The sequence below is a fragment of the Leptinotarsa decemlineata genome, unplaced genomic scaffold (genome assembly GCF_025532065.1).
Source record: "Leptinotarsa decemlineata unplaced genomic scaffold, Ldec_3_MD MMD2_P_RNA_scaffold_5, whole genome shotgun sequence".
Classification (NCBI taxonomy): Eukaryota; Metazoa; Arthropoda; class Insecta; order Coleoptera; family Chrysomelidae; genus Leptinotarsa; species Leptinotarsa decemlineata.
The window spans coordinates 14931435-14948307 of record NW_027412532.1 but is presented as its reverse complement, the minus strand read 5'-3'; the positions used below and the strand labels follow the sequence as shown (position 1 = coordinate 14948307).

The window sequence follows — 16873 nt, the reverse complement described above, 5'->3', positions numbered from 1 at the left end:
TTGAAACCCTACCTAACATATTTTTTAATGGAACGGCTTGAAATCATTATTTTTGTAGGTTTGTAGGAGAGCGTCTTGTGATTATTCCAGAATACATAAGATTCAAAAAAGAACCATAAGGTTCATAGCAGGAGTCACTAGAAGGACAATTTGCAAACTCATGTTCCGAAGTCTCAGAATATTGACTGTTACAAGTATATACATTTATGAGATATTGAAATATGTAAAATCGCATATAACCAGTTTTCCTACTCTTAATGGTAATAAGAATTATAATACTAGAAATTCCCTACAGTTGGAAGTGGCAACATACATATTAGTTGTATCTGAATCATGTCCCAGACTTATGGCCATTAAATTGTACAATAAACTTCCAAGTACAATAAAAATTCTGGCTCTAAAACAGTATAACTATCAAATCAAAGAGTTGCTCCTGGATAAATCCTATTATTCTCTCAACTATTCTCAGAACTTATGACCATGTACATGTCCAACATTTTAGGTCGATTTTCTATAACAATGCTAACAAAAAAAAAATTCGACACATCCATGAAAACGCCGATTTTATGGCGCGTTTCAGAATCTTTAAATGAGGTATTGTTCAATTTCAAGAGAAGAGATAGGATTGATCTGAATATCGAGACAGTTTGAGATGAAAAAAGAGGTCAACATTGATTTTAAAATTGAGATAGTTGGGTATGGTATCTTTATCGGTACTATTTGCCTATCGTTCGTTCACATTCAACTTATCTATCTCTCGTCTAATACATCCATAGACGGCCTCCGTTGATATTAGGGTTTTGTGATAAGAGTATACCGATATGCTGATAATAATAAGCATTCCTTTTCTGCAAGATTCTAGATTAAATTTTTTTTCAATAAACCACATTTCGAAGGCCTATTATATGATTACATATAAAGGGTGTCCCTGGACTTCCTCTTTTCCTCTCAGGAATGTATAGATGGGGTCAAAATATCACCAGTACTTCATATAACTTTTTTTCCTAAAAGTCTTCGTAACCAAGTAACGGGCCCTCGAAGTTACAAAATGAAAAATGTTTTTCTTTGATAACTTTTCAAGTGAATATTCAAAATCATCCAAATTTTGGTAATTGACTAAACAAATGAATTCCTTCGATGAGCTTTCATGCAGGAGTCAGTTGTTTTGCTACAAAGTCAGGAACGGACTACCCCCGATGGTCCACACCCCAAAACTTTGAAATGACAGATATTTTTCAATATTTTTCAACAAAATAAGGTTACTTGGACAATTTTATGAATAAAAGTACTCGTGTGGAAAGTCGATCGGAGCAACGAGTCTTGATAAAAATGTAGTTCTACTCGACGACATCAAACCCGCTCGTCCACCATTATTTGAAATGAATAATTATCAAAGCAGAAATAATAATGATAACGTTAATTCAACAACATTTATAACAGGAATAATACAAAGTATGCAGAAATGAAGTCGTAAACAAAAAGTACAGTACCTATATGAAAGTTCAAGTCACAATTGTGAAAGCAGATATTTTTTCAAAAGAAATATCAAGTTCTGTAGATTCGTGGTGTTTTTAAACTAACAAGCTACTCTACTATGAAATATCGAATTCATTCCATATTTTGTATGTACATAATACGTGTGGAATAATCACGTTTCGTGTTGATCAGTTATCTGAATCTCATGAAACTCAACATTCGAATGTTTCAAATTCTTCTTCACAGCTAAACTGTTGAGGAGTTTCACTGATAATTATAATTTTATGGGAGAAATTCTTTAACACGAATCTAAATTTAGCTGAAAAAACGCACATCGGAAATAATATTTACTATACTAATAAAAAGCAAACGAATGAACTACAAAAACGGCTGCACATGATCAGGTGAAAAATATCCAAGAAATAATTATGTTCCATTTCTTTCACAGATGTTGACAAAAAAACCTTTTAGAAAGTTTTGATAAAAAATGAGAAACTGGAATGCGATTTTGTTTTGTTGAGTGGTGCGTTGTCATATGACTATCATTGTATTGTCAATATTCTATAGGATATTTTGAATTTTTTTGATATGGCCGAACAGTTTACATTCAATGAATATGCAGATATGCATGTATTTTATGGACGAGCATTTTGTAATGCTGCAGAAGCTCGTCGTCTGTATTCCGAGCATTTTCCCAATCGAACGGTACCGTCAAGAGAAACATTCGAGCGTGTCGATCGCAGCTTGAGGGAGACAGGTATGTAATAATTGATAATTAATTTGAGCACGTTGTTTTATTTCGATATTATTGTAGGTACAGTTTTGCCAAAACGAGGTGGTGAGGGCGCTCCTAGGACTGTACGTACCGTTGTATTGGAGGAAAATATTTTGGAAGCCGTCGCTGATGATCCTTGAATGAGCATCAGAAATCTATCAGAACAGTTCCATACATCCAAGTCCACTATTCATAGAATAATTAGGGAACAACTGCTCCACCCATTTCACATCCAGAAGGTACATGCCAAGATTTTCCAGCACGACTGGAATATGCCAATTGGTTCATGGATAGGCAAAGAGAGGATATGACTTTTATTAATCGAGTTTTATTCACTGATGAAGCAGGTTTCAGTAGAGATGGAGTTATCAACTCTCATAATCTCCATATATGGGCCGAAGAAAATCCCCATGGGATATTGCAAACCAAACACCAACGGAAATTCAACGTGAATGTTTGGGCTGGTATCATAGGAAACCATCTTATAGGACCATTCGTTCTACAGGACCGATTGAATGGAGAACGTTATTTGGAGTTCATTCAGAACGATTTGAATGGACTTTTGGAACATGTTCCATTGCAAACCCGAAGAGATATGTGGTTTATGCATGATGGCGCTCCTCCTCATTTTAGTTTGATTGTGCGTGACCATCTGAACCATATTTTCCACAATAGATGGATTGGTAGAGGTGGGCCATATTCATGGCCATCGCGGTCTCCGAATTTAAATCCATTGGATTTCTTTCTGTGGGGGCATCTAAAAAGCCTTGTTTACGCTACACCTATTCACACAAGAGATGCATTGTTGAATAGAATAACATTACATTGTGAAGCCATATGAAACGACCCTGGAATGCTATTTCAAGTACAGAGAGGGTGCCTTCGCAGACTAAGAAAATGTATAGAGAGAGAAGGTGGTCATATCGAGCAGTTTCTGTAGCGGATTTTTCATTTCTGTTTGCTCTTGAGGCTCTTGAGTTTCATTAGTTAAACGTGTTTGCATTATAAAAATTCGTTATGGACATTTTACCTATCATTTCCATTTTCCTTAAAAACTAATATTTTCGAATAATGGTAGACATCTCAGGATAAATGTTGTTGAATTAACGTTATCATTATTATTTCTGCTTTGATAATTATTCATTTCAAATAATGGTGGACGAGCGGGTTTGATGTCGTCGAGTGAAACTACATTTTTATCAAGACTCGTTGCTCCGATCGACTTTCCACACGAGTACTTTTATTCATAAAATTGTCCAAGTAACCTTAATTTGTTGAAAAATATTGAAAAATATCTGAAATTTCAAAGTTTTGGGGTGTGGACCATCGGGGGTAGTCCGTTCCTGACTTTGTAGCAAAACAACTGACTCCTGCATGAAAGCTCATCGAAGGAATTCATTTGTTTAGTCAATTACCAAAATTTGGATGATTTTGAATATTCACTTGAAAAGTTATCAAAGAAAAACATTTTTCATTTTGTAACTTCGAGGGCCCGTTACTTGGTAACGAAGGATTTTAGGAAAAAAAGTTATATGAAGTACTGGTGATATTTTGACCCCATCTATACATTCCCGAGAGGAAAAGAGGAAGTCCAGGGACACCCTGTATATTGAAAATATATCACAATAAATTTCACTGATAACAGAAATCTACTCTTTCGAAATGGTTCCTCATTGAAACTCTGGATTTGTAGTAACTCCTTAAAAACCGACAATAATATACATAATATATTTAAATTTGTATTTAAGACTAAGAGTACAGAAGATAGAGCTTCCTATGCTATTGTGATCCCAGTTTCCAATTTTTTGAGAAAGCTGTGGCTGAATAATGAAACTTCTGCCATCTATATTTGAAAACTTATATCATATACTCGTATGGTTGCTGTCTGCATCGAAGTTCAAACAATCAAATCAAGGTTAACCAGCTCAAAAATAAATCGTCATTTAATTGTTGCCAGATGAAACGTTGATAAGTTCAAATGAATCGGATTGGTCTGGCTTTTGATATGTGTGTGTGTTTTCTAATCAGAACCATAAAATCAATTCGGCAATTTTGTGAGAGTGACGTATGGATTTGTATTGTTTTGTATATGATCCAATTCATCAACTTTCTATCTGTCCTTTCTTTCGATCACATGCTCTGCCGCTTCCGGCTCCCCATACCCAGCGACAGAGCATGTGATCGATAGATGTTTGATAGGGGACAGGATTGGATGGAGAGAATGGAAGGAGATAATTGAGAGGGTGAATGGAGAAATGAGTCTAAGGGATGAAAACGGAAATAAGAGGGAATGGATACGATTTGCGAATGAATGGGCAGACAGTGTGGTGAGGGACGAAAGGGAATGATTTGGGCAAGTTACCAACTCATTGCAGGAAAAGGAAAGGTCACCTCTGGGTGGTGTGAACATCATCTTGGTTATGGTTGGACACAAGTCTGGAATTGTATAAGAATCCGACATATGACACAAGAATACGATGTGAGGGATAAAAAAAAAAAAAAAGAAAATGGGTGGGGAGATAAATTATAGTAATATGGACTTGGGTCACAATGGTTTGAAGAATTGTTCAGTTTCATTATTTTGATTTAGTTAAGTTTAGTTAAGGTAGCGATAGGTAAATAGTAATTGGAATTTGGTTACATTGTTTGGAAGAATTGTTTAGTTTCATTATTTTGATTTAGTAGTTAGTTAAGTTAGTGATAGGAAATAGAAATTTCAAATGTTTTGTATTATAAAATTATGTATCGAAAATTATTATTGAAATAAAAAGATGGGTCTTCTACCCCGCTGATTCGTCCTGGCGCATTGGCGTCGCTCTGCGGCGGTGATGCGCTGGGGGGGAGAATTCAGAGGAGTAGGGGTTCCCTTGATAGTGGTGGCGTTAGATAGAGGGAAGTTGCCAGTTGAAAGGCTTTCGGGCTAGGCCAACGAAGGCATAGGCATTGTTCATGTCCTTTCTTTCCCAAAAAATAGTCTCTCCTAAAAATAAACCCCTTTCAATTAAAGCAAAAAAGTATATTTTATCAGTTTAAAAAACACTTAGTTCAACTCCTAAATGTTATCTGAAATCCACACGTTAGAACTTCATGTGGTTTAAATTCGAAATGAATAATCACTAGAACACTTAAAATTTGGAAAACTCTCTTTTTAATGACCTTAGCTGAGTTACGTCAATCCCAAAACGATACATAACACTCAGCATGTCTTATGGCTCTGAAGGATCAGCACTATGTATAATGATTTTCAAATAATTGTCAATAGTATTAACAAATGCGGTTCAAATAACTTGGATGATCCTGAGACTGATTCGCATTTGTCTTGTGCAGAAAAGATTCACTTTATTGTATGTAATATAATGTAATTCTCAAAATACTAAAAGAATTCATTAACATTGATTCAAAAATTTCATTGAAAATACACAAAATACCGGTCACCTCCTATCAATTATTTCAATTGAAAAAATATTAATCAAAACAAATATGTAATGAAGTCATATGAATTACTCTCCACAAGAATAAGTTTTTTAATTGTGTAAATTGATTGCTTCCTTCCTTTCTCTGAAAATTCACATATAGTCCGTTCATAATTTGTCGATAGCACAAAATGAGGGCCTAAGTCATAAAACGGTCGTAAAACTCGTAAAATCATAGGCGGAGGTTCCTGAGGTGTTTATTCATTAAATATAAAGCTTCAGTTTATATTCGAAACTTGCCTTGAAAGGGTGAAGTTGTTACGAACGAAAATAATTTTTGGTTTAGTACATTTTTTAATCGCATTTAATTTACGGCTCGTTGGTGTTTCGGCGTCTACGGCAGTAATTAACGTCTCTAATATTTATTTTGCGAATTTTGTGCAGTGCGTGAGTAACTTTTTTTCATATTCCTACAAACATATACGTACCTTTCGTTCCTGCTTGTTTTGTTTGATTGCTTGCGATGGCTTCGTCATCATCATCAACATCATCAAGTTTTACACCGGTACTGTTGCGTACAGTCAGTAAGTCTGTCTATTCACCAAGAGAGAAGACTATTGTTTTGAACGTTCACGATGCTCTGGTTTCTCAGAATCCCACAAACACTGTTCAGAACATAATCAAGAGTTGTGCCAACATGACGGGCGTAGGGGAGTCAACAATATATAGGTTCCTATCAGAAAGAAAAAAAAAAAGGTATAGCTAACAAACGAATACTTAAAGAGGGGGAGAAAACCTATTGAAACTGATGAATTTGCCAAAAATGGTATTCGAAGGAAAATTCACGAATTTTTTTACAAAAAAGAAATACCCAACTTAAACAAAATTTTACAAGAAGTTAGAGACGACCCGGATTTGCCTCATGTCGGACGAACCAAATTGTGGCAAGTTTTAAAAGAATTAAATTTCCGGTGGGAGAAATCAGACCGAAAATCACTTTTGATTGACCTGGAAGAGATAATATGTTGGAGAAGAAAGTATCTAAGATCTATACGAAAATTTCGGGCTGAAGGAAGGCCAATTTACTATCAGGACGAAACGTGGGTAAACGCAGGTCATACTCTCACAAAAATTTTGACAGATAAAAATATATCAAGCTCCAGGCAAGCCTTTATGGAAGGTTGGTCTACTGGTATTTCCCCACCCTCTGTTAAAGGCAGTAGATTGATAGTTTCACATTGGCAGTGAAAAAGGATTTGCTAAGCATGGTTTGTTGGAATTTGAATCCAAAAGCACAAAAGACTATCACGAGGAGATGACAGCTGATGTTTTCGAAGAGTATTTTGAGCAGATGATTGAACATATACCACCAAACTCAATTATAGTATTAGATAATGCACCTTATCATTCACGACTAGTTGAAAGACTTCCAACGACTGCGTGGAAGAAACAGGATATCATTGGCTGGCTGCGGAATAAGTCCCTGTCTTACGAAGATGGCATGGTTAAAGCAGAACTTTTAAAAATTGCCCGGCAACACAAATCTAAGTTCAAGAAATACGTAGTTGACAAAATGGCGGAAAGACGAAACATCACAGTCCTCAGACTTCCACCCTACCACTGCGAATTAAATCCAATTGAACTCATTTGGGCACAAATGAAAAGCTATGTGGCTAGAAAAAATACGTCATATAAAATACAAGCTGTACGTGAATTGTTATATGAGTCTTTACAACATATTACAGAACAAAATTGGCGAGATGCAGTAAGACATGCAATAGAAGAAGAACAAAAAATGTGGGATCTTGACAATATAATTGATGCGACTGTAGAGACACAACCGCTAATATTAACCTGCAAGACGACTCGGATTCCAAAGATGATCCTGTTTATTTTGAATTTGAATAGTTTTGTAAGTAATCGTAGTTTATATCATTTAAAAATAGGTATTAATTAAATAAATGTATCTTTTACAAATTGCAAGTAACTTATTATTTTTGAATAAAATAAAGAAATTTTTTTAAAATAAAAATACAGTTTATAGTACCTACAGTTTGAGAATATTAATATATTTATTTATTTAAAGTAACTAATGTTTTAATCATATACTCTACGACACTGGTCACTCATTTCCACTCAAAATACCTACATAATCGGATTAAAAGTTTTATAGCTGTATTGTATTTCTTCAGATACAAGGTGGGTTAGTCGAAAACATCTTAAACTGCCAGTTTTAGTTTGGTTTTTGTTATTATATCATATTAGCTGTCCTCTCTGTATTTCAGTTCTCTAATGAGGGTCAAACTTGCAGTGAGCTATCAACAAATTATGAACGGACTATAGTTTTATAAAAAGATGCAGAAGTAGAAAGTCAAAACATTTATTTCCCAAAAATTAATCTCTTCTAAAAATATACCCCTTTCAATTCAAACAAGATTCCTATAGCCGGGATTTAATCAAATAAGCGAATGAATACCATTACGTACTGTCACAAAACCTCGGTAGATAATAACACTATCCTGAGGTGGATTAAAGGCCACAACAGGAGGTAATCGCATTGCCGACTCTTTAGCCAAGGAAGCGGCTGGACTAAGAATTTTAGGACCCAGTGGCACCTACGGCCTGATGACTTCAACAATTGCGGAATTAGCCAAACGTTACATTCATGCTCAATCCCTGAAGAGATGGGATAAAATCAAAGGATGCAATCTTGCCAGGATCACCCTGGGCGACCCTGGGAAGCTGGCGCCGAAGAAATATCTGGCGATGACCAGGAAAAATCTACGCTAAAAATAGTATTTCTGACTGGCCTGTGGACGGGCTAGTGGACACACCTCTATGCAGAATGTGTGAACAGGAAGATGAAACTGTCAGGCATTTTCTATGCGAGTATCCGGAGTTATCGTCAATAAGAAAGTGCCGATATAAAGGAGACGTCTCCCAGTGACCTGTCCACCTTCCTGAAAAGGACAGGATGGACGATCATCTAGAAGCACAACTCCTCGGAAGGATGTACAATGGGACACATGTAGCCTAAGTAATGTGGGCCTACTCTCACCCTCCATACTCTACAGATACAGATACGTACTGTAACCGATGACATTCCGTGACTTAAAGTCATAATTTTATGAATGATTTGGGTGTTTTTTCTCATGATTTTATCCGTATCTGGTACTGAAAAGCCTATAAGGCGAGTGTCTCACGGCGAAACGTCGGATGTCTACCAGCGAGGATAACAGTGAAATGTTACCTCTTTCATTTACTATATTGTGTAGCAATCCTGTGAATGATATCTGATTCCACAACGAATGTTTGGAATCAAAACTGAACTGAGAAGTGTTTTTGTTTGTATAATTCCTTGTTCATATGGAAGTGTTTGTTTCGAAAGTATTTTCCTTTCGTATAATTCAATGTTTATATGTGAAGGCAGCTGTTTCGAAAAGGATTTTCTTTCAGTGTGCCTGAAAGTTACTTCTTTTCATGATCTACACATCTTTGTTTAAAATTACCTTTTTGAAATTTATTGCTTGGTTTCTTTCTTTAGTAGATTCCCACATTTTTGTATAAAGATTGAGAAATAGAAAACCAAAAACCTTTCTTTCCTGAAAATTGATCTCTTCTAAAAATATACCGCTCTCGATTTAAGTTTCAGATATATTCATATTTGAGAGTATCACTCTTCAACCACGGTGGAAATAATCAGTTATTTTTTACATGCTTACAAAACATGAGAATGGGAAACCTGTTTCATGAGGCATACTCATAGCATGATGAAAGTTCCGTCGTCGTCTGCGTGATTTCTGGATTATTTTTAAACTAGTCAACTCCACGCAAACCGCGTATGATACAAATTAACCTACAAGGACGGTATTATGCAAATTTTCGGTTCGCACAGTGAATTTAAATTGGAATTCTTCTGAAGGCTGAGAAATTTCAATGGGGCTTTTGCAACTGCTTGGTCGCTACCCATTAAATTGAGAAATAACGGCTAATAATTATTGGTTTATTGGCTTATTGCAGTGTGAAATTCGCTACTTTCATTACTGTAAAATTAATTATCATGTGTTATCACTGTATTCAATAGCATGTCTGTTTCTGGTTCATTTTCACCGAGAATGATCCTTCGAACGCTACTCCAGTAAAAATTTGACTTTGGAACGGTTTCTAGTATGAAGAGGTAATTCTGCAAACAAAATGAACTGAGACAAGGAGTTAGACACGACTTGACTCCATGTTGCCGAAATATCTTTAAACCTAAACCAAACTCCGTTTCCAAATGCACAAATATCGCAAACGTGCTAGAAATACACCTATTGTATCTATTGCAAATCATTCATCAGAAGTAATGTCAACAAGAAAAAAACACTGGTTTGCTGATCACATTCTGTCCCTGAAGATTCTATAGCTTTAACCAATGACCAATACTCACACTGCCAGGTAGGTGATTACTGGGTAGAAGAATCCTGTAACCTGAGTAAACTAAGGAACCACTATGACGGCCTTATAAACTCATACTCGAGAGTATGGAAGGCATCATTCCACGATGGATTTATTTCCCTCGTTTCAGACAATATACATTTTATCTTTACTTCAATTTAAAGGCTAAGTTTTTTTCTGAATGAGGTTGAGAATGTAGTTCTGAAACAAATTCAACATTTCTCAGAATGTACGGAATCCCTGATGTCTTGTTAACACCCTGAGAATGCCCTAAATGTCAATACAAGATTTGTAGATATGGCGGTAGATATAGGCTGGGACAACATACATTGCGCATTTTTGAAGTCAGTTCAATCGAAAAAGAAACTTGAGGAATTTCAACAAGCGAAGGGAGATAGATGTATCAGAAACAATTCAAACAATTATATTCTTTTGTTCATAAGCTTCGCCTCAAATTAATTCCCAGTTGATGTATCAGTAATAATAATAATAAGCCGAGCAACATAAGTTTTCGACACTGAACGAGGTGATCACAACTCTGTCACTCGAACCCGTTCAGCAAACGACCCACATAAAAGCCGCAGAGATCACTTCACTCCAGCGGCGCTGTACGTAACCTCCTTGATATAATTCGAACTCACTTTACATGTATTTCTTCATTCAAATAAACTATTTTTTTACTAACACGCGCGCCTGCTGCCTTGCTTGGGATTGGTAGCTAATTTTCAGGCTCTCTCTCCGGAATCGGAAAATATCAATGGTCATTTTTCTAAACAATATACGGCTGATTGATCCTAAAGTTTAGATGAAATAAATGTAGATTAAAAAGACTCAAAACGCGTTTTTATAGTGCATGAAACTGAAAAATTAAATATAAATATAGTTTAAAAAACTAAAAAACACGCTTTTGAAGAACATCGAACTAAAAGGTTGAAAAAAAATTTTTAAATAAGCCTCAAACAATAACGAACGAAAAATACTAGTATTATTGTGAAAAAAGCGTGGGTGCTTTGTGCCATATTTTTTGACGGGCGCTTGATATAAAAAAAATATGACACAAAGCGCCCACGCTTTTTTCACAATAATACAAGTATTTTTCGTTCGTTATTGTTTTAAGCTTATTGAAAAAATATTCTTTACTATTTAGTTCGATGTTCTTTAGAAGCGTGTTTTTTAGTTTTTTAAAATATATTTATTTCTACAGTACTTATATTCTGAATACTTTGATCTGACATATCCAAAATTCAGACTGTGGAAAGAGGAATGATGAAACACTAAATCCTTCAATAATGTGGAGTATATTTGCATGAGTTTGTTTCTAAAGTTTAAAAAACGAATCTGCTCAAATTTCATTCTCATATCCACTGAAACTCAAATCAAATCAAAATTGGCCAATCAAATTATTTGTTTGTATAATTTAAATTTCTGTCTGAATAGAATTCGTCTAAAGAATAAAAAGCCTTTGAAATCAGAAGCTTTTTTACAGACTTTCTAAATTTAGTGGTACATGTTATGCCTTTGATCTCAATTGGCAAATGGTTAAACTTTTTTTTTCCATTATATATGATATATGATATTGGAATCAGTAAACCTATATTGAGCTTATTTCTGGTATTTCGTCGTGGTGAAATGAAAATTTCCGTCCTGTATTTTTTTTGCACCAGACATAACATTTCCAATATAAGTATGGAAGGCAAGGTCAAGATTTTATTCTTTCTGAATAAAGGTCGACAGGAATCCCAGAATCCAACTCTACACATATTTCTAATTCCTCTTTTTTGTAGTACAAACACCCTATCAAACATGTATTGGCAACACGTTCCCCAAAAACAGATACCGTATCTCAGATGGGAATCGATGAGAGCAGAGTACACATTTTTTGCCATATTAGTGCCCAATTCATTTGCTGATACTCTGACTGCAAAGCATCCTGATGAAATTTTTTTACATAGGTTATTTATGTGACCTTCAAAATCCAAATTTTCATCAATTTGTAATCCCAGAAATTTTGCTGACATTTTGTTTTCTATTAATTGAGTACTCAGGTAGATATCTAGTGTGGAGCACTTGAGGGTGATGATGCTAGTTTTTGAGATATTAAATGACAAGAGATTAGCATTACACCAATATTTTATTTTTATAATATCCATGCCGATCAAATCATGCTTATGAAACTTAAATTCGAAAGATACATAAACAAGTTAATATATAAAAATACATCAGTTGTGTTACGTTTCCACCGCTGAGTATTTTTGCAGGAATTATTTACGAAACAACAATCTATTGTTTTGCCATACAGTGGCTTCTTCAAGTGAAAGTATGCAGTATTTACTTTGCATCGTGAACTATAAATAACGCAATTATAGTTACGAAGAAATATTCATGAAACTATGCCGATAAGGTAATGAACGCCATATCAGTAGTGGGTGTGCTCTACACACAGAAATCGAAGAAGTATATGGGTATCATAAATGTTTATATGGCCTTTCTGTGAATTTCATATACAGTGCATGTCTTTAATGTCCCCCCCTCTTATTTTTTGAACGGGATAATGAAATGAATGCATCAATACTTTATTTTGAAGTGAAACTGACAGATGGAACTTTCAAGATGGCGACTGGGTGCCATTTGAGAAAAAAATTAAATAGAATGGGGGGTCTTGTGATACATCATTTTGAAGCTTCTGACGAATTCTTCACAACCCTAGAATCTTCACCTACTACAAAATGGTGGAACATTTAGAAGAGAAACACATTATTATCGATATTTCTAGAAACATTCCTTTTTATCTGTCATATGGCAATTCCAACAACCCGATAAAGTTTGTCAAGTTATTTTTTGTTTATAAAAACGACAAAAAATGTCAGTACAACAATGAACATCATTGTTCACTTAGAATATTCTCATTTAGTTTTCGGTTTTACTAGTAGAAAGATACCACGTCAACAATCTCTAAAATGGTCAATTCTCGTCCACTGGAAAAAAAATTGAAGTAATTTTCATTTACGATGCGACGCGTAACTTTCACGAGACCGAAAGGATTTTCAATGAACGTTTTCCGAATCGTCCTATCTGTAGAAAATATTTGAGGGAACTTGTATCCACCAAATTCACAACTACCGGTAGTGTACATAACAAAAAGCCCCCAGGTCATCCGTCCATTCCGGAAGAACAGCAAGTGCAAATAATTGGTGAGATGGTAGTAAATCCTGAACAGTCAACTTATTCCGTCGCAAATGATTGTGAGGTGTCTCCTTCTACTGTGGGGAGACTTTTGCAGAGAAATAGGTATCATCCACACAAGAATTCTGCGAAATCATAATGGAAACCATTGCAAGACATCCTACCTATCTCCACAATATTTGTTTTAGTGAGGAATGTATATTTTTTTAAACGGCAATGTTCACAGACAAAATTGCCGTTATTGGAGTGACACCAACCCTCAAGTAAGGATCCACCGCATTCCACAGATGTCGTCGCCTGAAAAAGCGTTTCAAAGAAAAAGCCATTAAATCGATATCAAGAGCGAATTCGTCTTTAACTTTCTCCGAAAAGAGAACCTGTTCATTATTGAAAGTGTTACATTGAAAATTTCATATTTCGAGTTTACTGTTTAATTTCAGTATTTTCACAATACAGTTTTGATTATTATATTATAAATTATGAATACGTGTTATTAATAAAACTTTGTTAACATTTGTTATTATTTGAATGACCTTTTTTTGAAAAGAATATGCGATTCAAGCTATTGTTTGAGTTAGTGACTATGATCTTGAACAAAAAACTATCATTAGTTTGTGAAAAAGAACATAGCCGAGTTCTTCCGGATGATTATTTTATGATTCTTGCGATTTTTTATCAACACCTGAGTTCCCCCGTTTCTACCCGAGTGTTAAGTGAATTTTTGAAAATTTTATAATTGAAAACTAACCTAACCTAGCTTATGAAGTTGAAAAGAAAAGCAGACTTGAGACTGTCACTATTTGAAAACGGTTTTATCAAAAACTAACCTAACCTATCCTACAGAGTTAAAGAAAAAAGTCATTCAAAATTTTCATTTGGAAATATGGGATTATACCTATAATACTCACTTTCTCTGATGTCATAATAATAACTCAAGTATTGGATATTACGTACAGAAAGATCTGCCTTTTTATAATGGACACGATGGGTTTTTGAATGCGATGAATAACCATTATAACTATTTTGGGATTATCTGTAATCAATATTATCAACACATAGTCACGTCGAATCTAATAAAAAATTGCGTAAATTCCTATTGGAAATTCAAATATAGATAATTAGATGTCCTTAAAATATCGAATAAGCTTCAGTAAAAATAGCAGTATATATTTAATAGGTGATTTGCAGGTAGGTTATCATCATTTATAACCCATTCAACGCTACGTTATACCTCATTATAAACATAAATGGGCGGCACAAGGAATTACCTGGCTGATGAATACCGACGACCGCACTATAGGTCAACTGAAATCTGAAAGGTAATTGGCTGAAGCTGCGAAACGAATAACATCGACAGTAATGGGTAATCACACGGTTCGTGTAATCGTTTTCTACAAAATGAGGAAGTTTTCTGAATCTCAAACCACTCGCATATTTCATTTTAAATACAACATAATTCCTCGACAAAGACATTCACAGTACGGTCAATGAATCTTTACACAGTCGTCACCAATTTGTGCATCCATAATAGGTGAAGAACAAGAATAATTCTATGTAATTGATGACTTGTTTATTTTGTTTATTTTTACGACAGTTTTCGGGTTTTATCCCATTATCCCAATAGTCTGTCCATTCCCAATTGGAACGGCAACAAAAATAAGAGTACAGTCATAAACATTTCTTGCCTGTGGCCCCTAGTCGCCCAGATAGTTAGTAAACGTGCTATCAAATGTAGTGGAGGAATAAAGGCTCGGCTAGCTGGCCTGGCTGAATACTAATTTTTTGTCCGTTTCACAATATTTCTTTATCAGTGCCGTGTGTTCGTGGGGTTAGGTGAGGTAGTGAGTGGTTTTGCAAACCGATTTTTGAAAACTTTTTCTAGAAATCAATTACCCTAACACCAAACTGATATTTCTGCACTCGACGCGCATTTTGCTAACAAGGTTATCTTCAGGAAAAGCAAATTGATACTGAATCTAAAGACAAAGGTTAGCAGTTTATATACCTAACGTTTTTTGGTCCGATGTGGACTTTTTTTGTTGAATGATGATTATCCTAATTGATTTTTCGGTAATTAACTAGTGGAACGACTACCTGCAAATTAATTTGTCAACAATAGATTAGAAAGCGGACAAATTAATTTGTCCGCCTTATTTGAACCAATCAAAATGGAGGCGGTAGAACCAAAAAATTAAATTCAACAATACCAGTTTTTGACAAATATTTTAAAAACAACCACCGATATTCTTGATAGGAAAGGGACCATTCTAGCACCAAAATTAGAAACTTTGATACATTTAACCGACCTTGTAGAGCTTACCGTTTCCGAGATAGTAGTGGGATCAGCTAAAAAACTAGTAGTAAGGTTTTTTTTTTTTTTTGGAATTCGTATCCCGTCACAAAAGTACTTTAAAGTAATATAGGACTACTTGGGTACTATAATCTGTTTCGTTTTCAACAAAATTAGAGCTGCTGAAGACACGAATATATCGTGACCAAAGTTTATAGCAGCTGATAATACCGGTGAACCAAAACTATAAACTATTTAACGTCTCCATCAGAAGCTTGAAAACTTGAGACGAAATTCCTTGATGATATAAATTCCAGGTGAGCAACCTCAGTGGGAATACGAAGATGACAATTAATGAGCGATTCATATAAAAGAATCGTTTCAGTAGGTCTTTTATGAAAAATTATATAAAGATTATGAATTATTGAATTGAGATGAAACCACCAAACTGTCGAATACCTTGCAAATGTTCCTATTTTCGAGTATATTTCTGCAGTGAAACTAAAGAGATCATGAACGTACACAACAATGACGCATTAGTAAACTCAACTTTATTTATTTATAGTTAATTTTTTTCCAGACTAACTTACTATATTTTATGTTTTCCCTATCGTATTTCTGTTTCCATGTTGTGTTTCTTTTTCATTTCAACACTTTCTTCATCACAAGTTTCATACGCACAGTTATGAAATTGCTAAATCACTGAACTACTGAAACTAAAATTAAAAGATATCCTAGATCATTAGAGTAAGTTGACAGTACTACTATTAGGATATATCTATCTACAATTCATAATTCTGCATCTAATGGAACTATATCACCTATATCGAAAAAAATATTTCAAGAAAGTGGGTTTCGACTCGGAATCATTACGTATATAATTACAAACGACACTAACTGCCTTATTAATTTATTATACTTTCGAATCCTCCACACATGTATGTAAAATAGCATGCCTAGTTCTCCAGAGGAAGTTGTACCACCCACTGTTTCTGTTCGAATTACATTAACATATGAGATATCTATTCCTTCCTCGTCTTTGAATTCGAAGAACATATGTACCATTGTTAGAAATTGAGGTCTATTTCAATAGACCCGAAATTGTCAAAAACCGGTCGTTTACCCTTGAAATAGCCGTTTTACATCGATGAGGGCACTGTCTCGAATACGTTTTGGTAAATATATCCATCATTTATCGAATGTTTTCATCAACTTCCAACTTGTTGTCAATTAGAAATATCTATATATTTATCGGCATCTCACAAGCAGATACCAATCGAACTTTTAGTATACCATGTA

The 16873-nt window shown here is 34.8% G+C and overlaps 1 protein-coding gene across 2 annotated transcripts in view; it reads right to left on the bottom strand.

The window, feature by feature from the left end:
- The window catches only part of Gbs-70E (Glycogen binding subunit 70E), a 66187-nt gene that overhangs the window by 26510 nt on the left and 22804 nt on the right, over window positions 1-16873 (bottom strand). The window contains exon 1 of one of the 2 annotated variants that reach the window (XM_074169611.1): window positions 6153-6215. The exons of the other annotated variant lie outside the window; for it this stretch is intronic. Within the exon in view, the coding sequence (XP_074025712.1) occupies window positions 6153-6215 (63 nt within the window). Of the gene's footprint in view, window positions 1-6152; window positions 6216-16873 lie in introns of those variants that run through there. 2 annotated transcript variants of the gene reach the window in all.